The 12,100-nt window shown below is 46.2% G+C and overlaps 1 protein-coding gene across 1 annotated transcript in view; it reads left to right on the forward strand.

The window, feature by feature from the left end:
* Nucleotides 1-12,100, forward strand: part of PITPNM3 (PITPNM family member 3) — a 128,748-nt gene that overhangs the window by 64,524 nt on the left and 52,124 nt on the right. Inside the window, exon 4 of the mRNA XM_060259155.1 lies at nt 9,252-9,299. Within this exon, the coding sequence (XP_060115138.1) occupies nt 9,252-9,299 (48 nt within the window). The remainder of the gene's footprint in view (nt 1-9,251; nt 9,300-12,100) is intronic.

Genomic DNA, 12,100 nt, shown 5'->3' on the forward strand with positions numbered 1-12,100 from the left:
TCTTTGCGAGTGTCTGGAGTTCTTCTGGAGAGAGTAGAGTGATGTGTTGACCACATAATCCAAGTGGTGTCTTCCAAGATAGCTAAATAGCTAATTTGGAGTGGGGAGGGGAAAATCTGGGTTTTACAGCTGCCCTTGACAGTGATGGGAAAGGCTCCCTTGTGTTCCCTGCTAATTTATTTCAATCAAGAGGTGATGATTCACAGGGGCTGCAAAAAGATGTCCTCTGCATTACAAGCGCTTTCCTTTGCCTGATGACAGGCGAGGGAGAAGCAGATCCATCCAACAATGACAGAGCCTTCACAACAAGAAAATGACTGGTCGGTTGCCACACAGAGAGAAATATAAGGTTTTTGCTTAATCTGATTTGAGGTTGAGTTATTCTGCTTAAAGGGTGAATATTAGTTTCTAGTTGTATTTAGTTGCCGTATTTTTTCGTATTCTGAAACGTGTGTGTGTTCTAAATGTGACTTCTGTGAAATTTTGACATGGAATTTTAAATTCAGCTGCACAAGTCAGCTAGATGTTAGAGTTGAATTTGAATGGGAGCAAAGAAGTCCAAAGGTCCTCGCAAGCAAAACAAATGAAGCTCCAAACCGGAGATGGAAGGAGATTGTTCTCTGCCTGGTACCTTGAAGAATCACTGCCAGTCAAAGGAGACCACACTGCAGCTATTTATTACTTACATTCTTAAGGAATTTTATATGCCACCTCCCCTGTGTGAGAGGGCTTACCAGTAACAATATCATAACATCATTAAAAAGTCATACACTATTGATATAAAAACAGAACAGGCCCTTGAAAACAATCTAGGGGCATAAAAACAGCACAAAACAAATGAACATCCTAAAAAAAATCCAGAGAACAGAAGCAGCCCATGAAACAGCTAATAAAATAAAGCACTTAGGCTGGTTATAAAGAAACAATTCGTTCTCACACCTAAAAAGCAGAATGGTAGGCACCCTGTGAGCCTCAAGGGGGTAGGCATTCCCAAAAGTGAAGTGCCACCACTGAGAAGGCCCTGTTTCTGGTTGCCACCTGCCTCACCTTTGAAGGCCAGGCACAAAGAGCAAGGCTTGTGAGGCAGATCTTATTTTGTGGGTGGAATAAGAACAGGAGAAGATGGCCAAAACTAGAAAGACCAAAGGCCTGATTTAGTAAAAGCTATCTTCCATGCATTCAGATGACTGCTTCCAATCCCTTCTCAGCCCTGAAGCTCACCTATGTAGGTGTGCGCATCTCTTCTTCCCTGCTTACCTTGCAGCTTGCTGCAAATGAGGTCTGAGACTCCTGAACTAGGCAAATCAATAGATCTTCTTCTCCAGTGTGATGCAATATCACGAGCTCCAGTTTTGCTGAGCACCAGTTTCTGTTCCCATTCTTATGTGCACATCATTGGAGTCACCTGCCAAAACATTGATAGATCTTGTCACTGTGGTTAATCATACTGTGTGTTGGCTGGGGACTGAGTTCCTGATTTAGTTGACTGTGGTCTCTGCTGTTTGGCAACAAACCAGTATTTAAAAGAAAACAGCACAATCCAGAAGGGAACAATGGGACGGGAATATGTTTCGGCTCATTCTTTCTGAGCTTCACAGCCAGAACAATGCTCCCCCTCTCAGTTTACTGATTTCATGGCTTTCGATGAGAAACATAAGGCAAGCTGTGTGTGACAAAATGTCAGAATTAATCCCCCTCACTAGTGCTCATAACTAAAGTAATTAAAATAATTGGAATTGTTAGATCAGCGGCAGCAGTATATGTTTTTTTCTTAGTTTTGTATGTACATGGTGCATCATTCAACTGGGGGCTGAGTGTGGCCGCCCTGCCATGTGAACAAAGTTGGAGTCCAGTAGCACCTTTAAGACCAACAGAGTTTATTAAGAATATAAGCTTTTGTGTACATGCACACTTCATCACGCAATGAAATGGGGTACAGTGAGCAGTGCTACATACAGCTGGTGGGCAGTGGTTAAGCATGCAAAATAGTACAAAGCTACTGCTCGCTATACCCCATTTCATCGTCTGACAAAGTATGCATGCACACGAAAGCTTACATTCTGAATAAACTTTGTTAGTCTCCAGCTTTGTTCTATAGCTTCAGACCAACATGGCTGTCCACCTGAATCGCCCTGCCAGGTGTATAATAACATCAACATTGTCTCCCTCTGAAACAATGAGGACCTTGGACAGCTCCTCCCAAGCAGGACAGCAGCAGCCACATACTGAGTTGGGTTGCTTTCTCTGACTGCCATTGGGTTGCTTTCTCTGACTGCCCAATTGTACATCACAGGGTAGATTTGGGAATCTGTGTCTTGAGAGATGGCAAATTTGGTGTGGGTAAGGGAGAAGAACTCTGCTCTGGGTGGCCCAGGCCAGCCTGATCTCATCGGATCTCAGAAGTTAAGGAAGGTCAGCCCTGGTTAGTACTTGGATGGGAGACCACCACAGAAGCCTAGGGTTGCTACGCAAAGGCAGACAATGGCAAACTCCCTCCATTTGTTTCTTACCTTGAAAGCCCTACAGGGGCACTGTAAGTTTGCTGCATCTTGATGGCACTTTCCTCCAAGGAGGAGGAGCGTTTAGCCCTTGCTCTGTGCTCTGTTTTTCTGATCTAAATCTCACACTCCCAGCAATATGGGGAAAGATACAGAAACCCATAACTTCCCCCCCCTCCTCCGTTTTATCCTCAATAAACAACCCTGTGAGGTGGATTATGCTGAGACAGAGAGCAACTGACCCAAGGTCACCCAGCGAACTTCCATGCCAGAGCTGGGTTTTGAACCTGGGTCTCCCAGATTGTGGTCTGACACTGTAAGCTCTATACCACGCTGGCATTTTTTTAGAAGGGAATTGATTTCCTGTTTTTATTCTGCCCATCCTCCAAAGAGTTTAACTTGCTTTATTTCCATTTTTTCCTCGCAACAACCCTGAGTGAAAGTCTGTGTGTGTGTGTGAGATTGGCCTTAGATGAAGCAACAGACTTCCTTGTCAAGCAGGGATTTGAATCTGTATCTTCCCTGTCTGAGGTCAACAGTCTCACACCATCATACCTGTTGAAATGGACTCACAGGCTATAAAAGGACATCTGGAGCTGGTGCAGGCGGAGAAACTGCAGCTTGGTAGCCAAATACAGCTTTGTGTTCAGGGGGCCCCAAATTAACTGGCATTTCCAATTAAAAGAGTTGCAGAGGAGTAGATGTTGGTAAAGAAACCCTGGAGATCACTGGCCCTGCGGTAAGCACTTCAGAAGCTATGCTATTGTAACATGTGGACGCCTGTTGGAGGAAGCAGTGCCAAACTAGATGGATGGAGAGTCTTCATACAAAACTTCATGTATTCAGAGGGCTTGGTTGCTGCAGGGATTTGCTACAAAATAAGGAGCTTGTCCACCAGCCAACAAGCATAAGTGGCTTTTTGAAAAAGATTAGTAAGTTGGTGGATGGCAGGGTGGTGATTAGCCACCTCTGTGTTCACAGGTGATCTGCCATTTATGTGCAAATGCCAGGGAGGGCTAGCTCTATAGGGTTGCCAGTTCTTGGCTAAGAAGTACCCTGAGATTTGGGAGGGCAGAGCCTGAGGAGGGTAGGATTTGGGGAGCAGAGGGACCTCACTGGGGTTCACCTGACAAAGCAGCCGTTTCCCCCAGGTGAACTGATCTCTGTCACCTGGAGATAAGTCGTAATCCCAGAACATCTCCAGATACCACCTGGAGGTTGGCAACCCTATCTCTCCTGCAAGCCTGCATAAAAGGTCTGCCCGGTGGACGTTCTTAGGTGAGCCTGTGAACTCCTAAACTGTTCAGATACTGGTTTTGACAGTGTTAAAGCCGCTCTGAGCACCTTTTGAGTTCTTTTCACTGGAGAATTCGCTGTTGTGTTGCTGAAAGCACAGTCGTGTTCTGTTTGCTGTGAAATACAGCCCCAAAGACATTCTGGAGCATGCCAAGACTTGGCCTCTGAGTTCCTTCAGGCCCTTTGTTGTCAGACAAAAGCCGGCAGTCGCCTGTTTTCTCACTGGCCCAGCAGTAATTGCACTTCAGAGGCTATACTATTGTAACATGTGGGAGCTAATTGCTCGATTTTATAAATGTACATATATACAAACACACACATTCTCTCTCTCTCTCTCTCTCTGCTTGCTGGCTTGACCATCAATTAGCTTGCCTTACACAATGATAAAAGGCACTACATCAAAAGATGAAAACGAAGTAGCTGTCTTTCAATCGTTAAGCTTGCCCTCAGGAATTTTTTCTTTATTCATGGGGAGACCTGAGCAGAAATAACAGAAAGGGTGCTGTTGCGTGCTAGCAGGATGAATTCTTGATGTCCTTCGAAAGGCAGTTGGGTACCGCTTTGTTCTAATAGCTGGCGTTCCATTGCCAAGCTGAGCAGTGCAGGGGCTCAGGTATGCCTCAGCAGTCCACCCTGCAGCCTGTGCATTTTATAGGTAGACGCCAGTGGCTTACCAGTGAGGAACACACTGGCCCATGGCCAGGATTACTCTCCAAATGCCTGCATATGCTTCACATACAATAGTCCTGCAAGGTAGACTAGTGATCATCAAGTTGCAGGTGAAGGGGGTCTTGGAGGGGTCTTGGAGGAACAGGCCAGATTTGCATTTGAACTCGGGAATTCCTGAATTACAGCTCATTGTTGTGGATGCACTAGAACTCAGTCTTGCCATTGAATCAATGCATGAAACTTGTCAGTCAGCCTGCTCCGAGGTAGCTGTTTTTCTAAGGAGCAAGCTGAATGGAGATGGAAGATTCCAGCCTGCCTTTTCCTTCCTCCCAAATCAGTCTGTGATCCAGCCAGTTTAACTTATAAGAAGAGGGGCAGTCTTTCTCTCTGCACCCTTCCTACGCTGTAAGGTTATAATTGACCAGGGGTGGCCAAACTGTGGCTCTGGAGCTAGATGTGGCTCTTTCATACATATTGTGTGGCTCTCGAAGCCCCCACTGGCCCATCAGCTGGCTTGGAAAAGGCATTTCTCTATTTAAATCAATTCTCCAAGAAGAAGATGATGATATTGGATTTATATCCCGCCCTCCACTCTGAAGAGTCTCAGAGCAGCTCACAATCTCCTTTACCTTCCTCCCCCACAACAGACACCCTGTGAGGTGGGTGGGGCTGGAGACGGCTGTCACGGCAGCTGCCCTTACAAGGACAACCTCTGCCAGAGCTATGGCTGACCCAAGGCCATTCCAGCAGGTGCAAGTGGAGGAGTGAGGAATCAAACCTGGTTCTCCCAGATAAGAGTCCGCACACTTAACCACTACACCAAACTGGCTCTCCACCAAGCCAAGCCAGCCGTCAGCTTGGATAATGCATTTGAAGTTAAAGTAGCTTTCTTTCCACAACTCCCTCCCCTATCTATTTTCCTTCCTTCCTTCCTTCCTTCCTTCCTTCCTTCCTTCCTTCCTTCCTTCCTTCCTTCCTTCCTTCCTTCCTTCCTTCCTTCCTTCCTTCCTTCCTTCCTTCCTTCCTTCCTTCCTTCCTTCCTTCCTTCCTTCCTTCCTTCCTTCCTTCTTCCCTCCCTCCCTCATCTGACATTCATTTCTTGTGACTCTTGAACATCTGACGTTTATTCTGTGTGGCTCTTACATTAAGCAAGTTTGGTCACCCCTGTAATAGACCAAACCAGAAATTTTCCATGTCTTAGAACTCTTCCAGCCAGCTAATCTATTCATGAGCAGGTATCAACCTGCTCCTTGACATAGCAGACTGGTGTGCTTCCTCACAAGTAGTTCCCACTCTGATTTTGTGTGAACGAAGGGCAGGCATGCAGAGAAACAGCACACTGGAAAGGGGTTCAGGTCCCTGAGCTAGAGTGCTTGCTTTGCATGCCAGAAGTGCTGGGCTCAGTCTCGGGCAGCATCCCCAATGAAAGAGTCTCAGGTAAGCAAGGTGTGAGAAAAGCCTCTACCTGCCTGGGGCTGCAGTGGAGACCCTGCTACAGCTTACTGGACAACAGGTCTGACTCTGCATAGGTCAGCTTCATACGCTCAGAACTTGGGAATGTTCAGTCTGGAGAAGAGGAGGTTGAGGGGCAGGGGTCGTTTTGTAGAAAAATAGATGGTGGAGCTCATTAGCATAACTCGTTAGCATATGCTGCTCCCTCACCAGCCAAAAGCAACCTGATGCAAGAAAGGAGAGTCCCAGGCGAGTGAGGCCTGCTTGGGCTGGCTAGAGATCCAGCCAGCCCAAGCAGGCCTCGCTCACCTGGGACTCTTCTTGGCCACCCCACCCTAGTCAAAAGTCTAGCAATCCACCTACCACCCAAAATCATATAAGGGGAGAAAGTGGCGGGCTTCTCCAGGAGTTAATGAGGGATTCTGGGGGTGTGGCAAAGCCCCTGCTGGCTGGCTGGCTGCTCGCTCTCCTAATCCAGGGATTGTTATGCAGCTGCACCTACTATTCAATGGACAAAGTAGGTAGGAGGAAGAGGGGAAACCCTCAGAAAGGTTCAGGAGCTGTGCTCCTGCTAAATTCAAGGCCTGTTGAGGGGAGAAATCATTGCTCTCTTTATGTATTTAAAGGGCTGTCACTTAGCGGACAGGGAACTGTTCCTGTAGGCAGCAGAGGAGAGATCTCACAGTCATAGGTTTAAATTAAGGGCAGCACGGTACCGGCCAGACATTAGGAAAAGCTTTTTGACAGTAAGGGTTGTTCAACTGAGGAATCAGCTCCCCCCACTAGCAGTCTGGACAAACACTTGTTAGGGGTGCTCTAGGCCAGGGGGTCCCCAAACCCAAGGCCGTGCATCTGGTACCAGTCCGTGGCCTGTTAGCAACTGGGCTGCGGAGTGAGGCAGACCATCTCAACTGCACCATCTCAGGTTCATTCATTTGCTTATCTTCTAACATCGTTTGTGCTATAGTATTGCCCTTTTTGCCTGCCTGGGACCTGGGCAGATGAAAGAGGCAGTGCAGCCTCACTCCAAAGCACCACCTCTTTCATCCAGCTGGGTCCTGGGCGAGTGGAAGGGGGGGGCAGCACAGCAGCGACCTTCACCTACCCCTCATTTAAAGACCTCCATGGGGGGAAAGGACAGAGTGTGGGGCAGCCTGAGGCGGTATCATTCCCAGCACCCCCACAGGTCTGTGGAAAAATTGTCTTCCACAAAACCAGTCGCTGGTGCAAAAAAGGTTGGGAGCCACTGCTCTAGGCTGATCCTGCATTGAGCAGGGGTTTGGACTGGATAAGCAGGGGGTATTGCCCCTTCCGGCTGTGTGATTATACGATTCGGTGTTCACAGGAAGGAATTTGTGTGTGGTGGGGGGGGGGAGTAAGGGCTCCTGTGTTCCAGAATTAAATTTCTTGCTGACCTAACTTTGTAAATAACCATCCTGAAGGGATGGAAGGTTGTTAGAAAGGTGGACTGTGTTCAGATGAGCTAGCATCAGCCTAGGGGGCTTGTGAGGGTAGTGATAACATGCAATTTCCTGCCCTTGCTGCTGACTGCCAAAGCCACTAATTTTGTGGCTTCTTTTCACTTCAGACAATCCTGTATTTCAGTAGCTAATCTGTTAATTGGTTCTAATTAAGGTAACAGGCATGTGACTGATGTGCCCCCACACTGGAAGGTCGCTGTCGCTAGAAACTTAACACTCTGCTGCTGAGATCAGCATTGGGCCTGACTTGTAAAATGGCCAGTAATGTGTATTTCATTTGAGTTTTGCTTGGGAACACTGCTGGCTCTTAGGATAAAGATGTTGCCCCCATGGTTTGTAGCAGTTTTAAGAATAACTGTCCTAGTCTCATCATTTGGAGGGCATTATGCTCAGGGAAGAGTTTATAAGGTCATCATTGTTTAGATTCAGTTCCAGGGGAAACAGTGAGTCAAGTATGTCAGAATTGGCAGAAGATGTGTAAATATATCCTTAATTATGTAGTGTTAAGAGCAGTCATCTGACCCTGCTCTCACGCTCCATCTGTCTCCTCTCAGGTGTGGAGGTAACTGACGGTACCTTTTTCTTTGAGATGGGGTCATTTGTAGTGCTGTGTTGTGTCTCCTCTGTACCGGATCACAGGAATGCATTCCATATGCTGTTCTAATTCATTGCATTACATTACAATTACTGTTCTAAGTTACTATTCCCAATAAGAAATACACTAAAATAAAGAGGATTTTTATTTTATTTTTTATTTGGTGAGGATTCATATGAAAGGACTGAATGAATTTAGCATATATAATGAGATAAGAAACCAATATCCCTGTTGAGTCTTGGGGAGAGGTTTGTTCCAGGTTTTATAATAACTTGTAATCGGAGGTCATTTTGTAGAAAAATAGATGGTGGAGCTCATCCAGGGATTGTTATGCAGCTGCACCAACTATTCAATGGACAAGGTAGGTAGGTGGGGAGGAAGAAGGGGAACCCTCAGAAAAGTTGAGGAGCTGCACTCCTGTGAGCTCCTGCTGAATTCAAGGCCTGCTTGTAATTAAGTAATTTCCCTTTCCATTTTGTTCTTGAAGTTCCTTTGCAATAAAACAGCTACTTCACCCATTGTATGTCCTGGAAGGTTAAAGTGTTCATCTTCAGGTTCCTCAGTTTTGTGATTCCTGATATCAAATTTGTGTTCATTTATCCTTTGGCATAGGATTTATCCTCTTTGTCCTATGTAGAGGACCAAAGGGCACTGTTAGCATTTAATGGCACAAATACTGTTAGAAGATGAGCAAGGTGAATGAACCTTAGATGGTGTAGTTGATGTTGTTAGGTCCAGTGATTGTGTTGTTTGCCACACCATCTCAACTGCACCATCTCAGGTTCATTCATTTGCTTATCTTCTAACATCATTTGTGCCATTAAATGCCAACAGTGCCCTTTGTGCTGTCAGTGGAATCCCCTGGAAACAACACTGCAAACTGGGATGGTCTGGGTGTAAACAGAGCCTATTCCTGGCAATCATGTCTCTGGAGCTCTCTTGAAGAAAGGAAGGGGCATTACTGTCTATGGGTTCTTTTGCAACAGGGATAAAAATTGCTGGGTGGTTAATTTTAAAACTGTGACTGATATGGCTACAAGGGGCAGCATTGCCAAGGTAGAAGGTGGAGGCTGGAGAAGGTAATCGCTGGGTCAGCCTACCTATACCAACTTCTGTTTGCAGGCTTGGCAATGCCAATTTTGGGGCCAAAAAGAATGGGGAGGGCAGATGACAGGCCATTTATTATGCAGCGAGTAGAACTGGAGAACAGCTGGCCTTGAAAGAGATGCTAACCCTGTTACCCTTTTTTCTTTTAAATAGGTGAAGACCTTACGTTTTGTTCATCTGGCGTTCTGCAGGAGAAACAAAGTAAGTCTGTCTCTCATTTCCTTTATTCTTATTTTTTGTGCCTATTATTCTAAGAGAGCTTTATGCCTAAAACCACAAATACCAACTGGTTTAAATCCTCCATAATGCTCTTTTCTAAGGCCATCTGGAGGCAGAAATCAGGCTTGGCTTTAGTCCTGTCCCTTGAGGATCATATTCATTATTTATAGCACTGCAAACATTCTCCGGTGCGCAGATTCGGTATTTAGTTGACGACAGGTGACAGTGGGTGTCTCTTGTTCTGTGTTTTCCACTCTCACTGAAGACCTGTAAGTGGTATTCTGGGCATCAGAGAAATGTCTTCCCTTTCTATCCTCCTGTGGGCTGAACTGTCAGAGAGCCAATGTTGACAAAGTGGTCCCTACCCTGTCACTTCCTCTGTTTAGATTTGCAGCATGCTCTTTCCTGAAACTGCAGGGTAGGTGCCAAAAGGGAAGTTGGAGCAGGATGACCCAGCAGAGCTGAATAAAGAATCTCATCGTATTTATTGACATTTCTCCAGCCAGCCTTCACCAATGGAAAGTTGAGCTCCATACAGGTGTTATCAATGAAAGATGCTTGAGGTTTGGTGAGCCGCTAGTGGGCGGGAAATCCATAACTTTGTGGGCAGCCATCAAGACTCGCCTCTCTCTGTGCCTGTCCTGTCTAAATCTGGTGGTATAATTGAGAAGGAGGCCTTGGAGGATTTGCATTGCTGCCCTAAATCTTAGTAGGCTCGGGAGCTCTTGATTATGTGTCGATTACCCTCCCTAACTTGGATGGCCCCGGCTAGCCTGATCTCATCAGATGTTGAGAGCTTAAGCAGCGTCATCCCTGGTTAGCATTTAGATGGGAGACCACTAAGCAGTGCCAGGGTTGTTGTGTAGAAAAAGGCAATGGCAAACAGAAGTTAACAGAGACTAACCTTTGTTAGTCTCGTGCCTTGAAAACACTACAGGGTTGCAGTAGGTCAGCTGCAACATGATGGTACTTACGCTCAAGCAGAAAGCAGCAGACAGAAATTCATTTCTGCTTATTCCAAAGTAGTATTGGAAAGCCTATCAGGACTCAGTGTGATACCAAAGGCATTTCTGCATGCACAGTCAAATCATTTGCTCTTCAGGTTCAGTACTGCCTACTCAGTATGACTGGCGGTAGCTCTCTGAGGTCTCAGGTACAAGTCTTTCCCGTCACCTGCTGTACCTGATCCTTTCAACTGGAGATGCAGGAGGGAGGGCTGAACCTGGGATCCTCTGCATGCTGAGTAGATGCTCTGCCATTGAGCCACAGCCCCTCCCCCATGTGTAATTTTCTCTTCTGTCACCGTGTCTTTGCAGCCAGTGAGTGTCTTGGCCTTTGGTTAACTTCAAGTATTCTTTTATAATTTGCTAATAGAAAGCATATGTGTGCAAGTTTATTTCTCTTTGACAGATTTGTTATTATAAACAGCTTGTATTAGCGCAACAGATGGTAGAAAGCAGCCTGATTTCTTATGGGAATGTGAGAATGAGAGGAGGCTTCCCCACCCCCAGTGATGCTGTGACACAGTGGCTTTTCTGTGTAATTTTAGCATTTTAAAAAAATATGTTAGAATGATAAAGCTGAAAAGCAACCTCTCTGGGCATTGAATGGCAGCTCACCCCCAAGCCAGAAACTGAGATCCAACCAGTCGATTCCCCCTTATCAAAGGACAGGGCACCATCATCCTCCACTACTGCATTTCCTTGGAAATATCCAGCAGGGGATATGAGGACTGAACTACATATTATGTTGGAAAGCCATAACTGGGTTTTCCCATTGTGAAACTTAGTTGCAAAAAACAACCGCAGGAGGGGTGGGGGACTCAGGATATTGTTTGGGATTGCAGTGGTTGGCAAGGGAGGGTTTCATTCTTTGCCCCGTACCATTTCCCTCCCAGCTTTTTTTGGCAAATACAGGGGGGAAAGACAGGCACAGTATAGGCAGTTTAAAGACACACACGCACACCCAGGGCTGGTCCTGCCACTAGGCAGATTAGGCGATTGCTTAGGGGGCCAGGCTTCTGAGGGCATCGAATTGGGCACTCCCCATGTGACTCAATGATTTTATCAGTACAGGAGGGAGGCACGCCAGAAGTTAGCCTTGTCTAGGGCCGGCCCTGGGCACACCATGGCTTTGTCCATGGGAGGGATTTCCAATTAGGAAAATGGTGTGAGGACAGCTTAAACCCTCCACCTTCATTACCATAACCATAACCATTACCAGCATCACAGCTCTTCTGCTTTTTGTGACTGGATTGTACACTGCAGTTGCAGAACCCAAAAGTCAAGTGTAGTTTGACCCTAAGGGATCCTTTATTCTTAGCCACCTGCTTCAGAATCTAAATCCATCTGAACAGATTCAGCCAAATGTTATTTCAGCCTCTCAAAAAGACCTCAGGTCTGCCACGTAACCTGCCTGCCCCATTACCCTGCAACTGGAAGGCAAAATGCTTCTTCCAAAGGGAGATGCCCCAAATCCTTTTGGCTGGAGCCGCTTGGTTCTCACCTTGTCCACAGGAGTGACAGCAGGTCTTTTCCCTGCTGAGGGCAGGGCAACACATGTATTGTGCAAAAATGGGGGCAACACATCTGTTGTGCAAAATATGGATTATTGGAGCAATATTTCTTTGTGGATCAGAGCAAGGTTTCTATCCAGGCCCTTCTGTTTTCAAGAAGCCTAGTTTTTGCTTTTATATGTAATCGCAGCAAGCTCCCATATATCTAGGATTAGAGAAATAAGCAGGCCATAGATTTGCAACTTTCCTAAATGTTTGAACCTCTTCT

Source organism: Heteronotia binoei, chromosome 18 (assembly GCF_032191835.1).
Source record: "Heteronotia binoei isolate CCM8104 ecotype False Entrance Well chromosome 18, APGP_CSIRO_Hbin_v1, whole genome shotgun sequence".
NCBI lineage: Eukaryota > Metazoa > Chordata > Lepidosauria > Squamata > Gekkonidae > Heteronotia > Heteronotia binoei.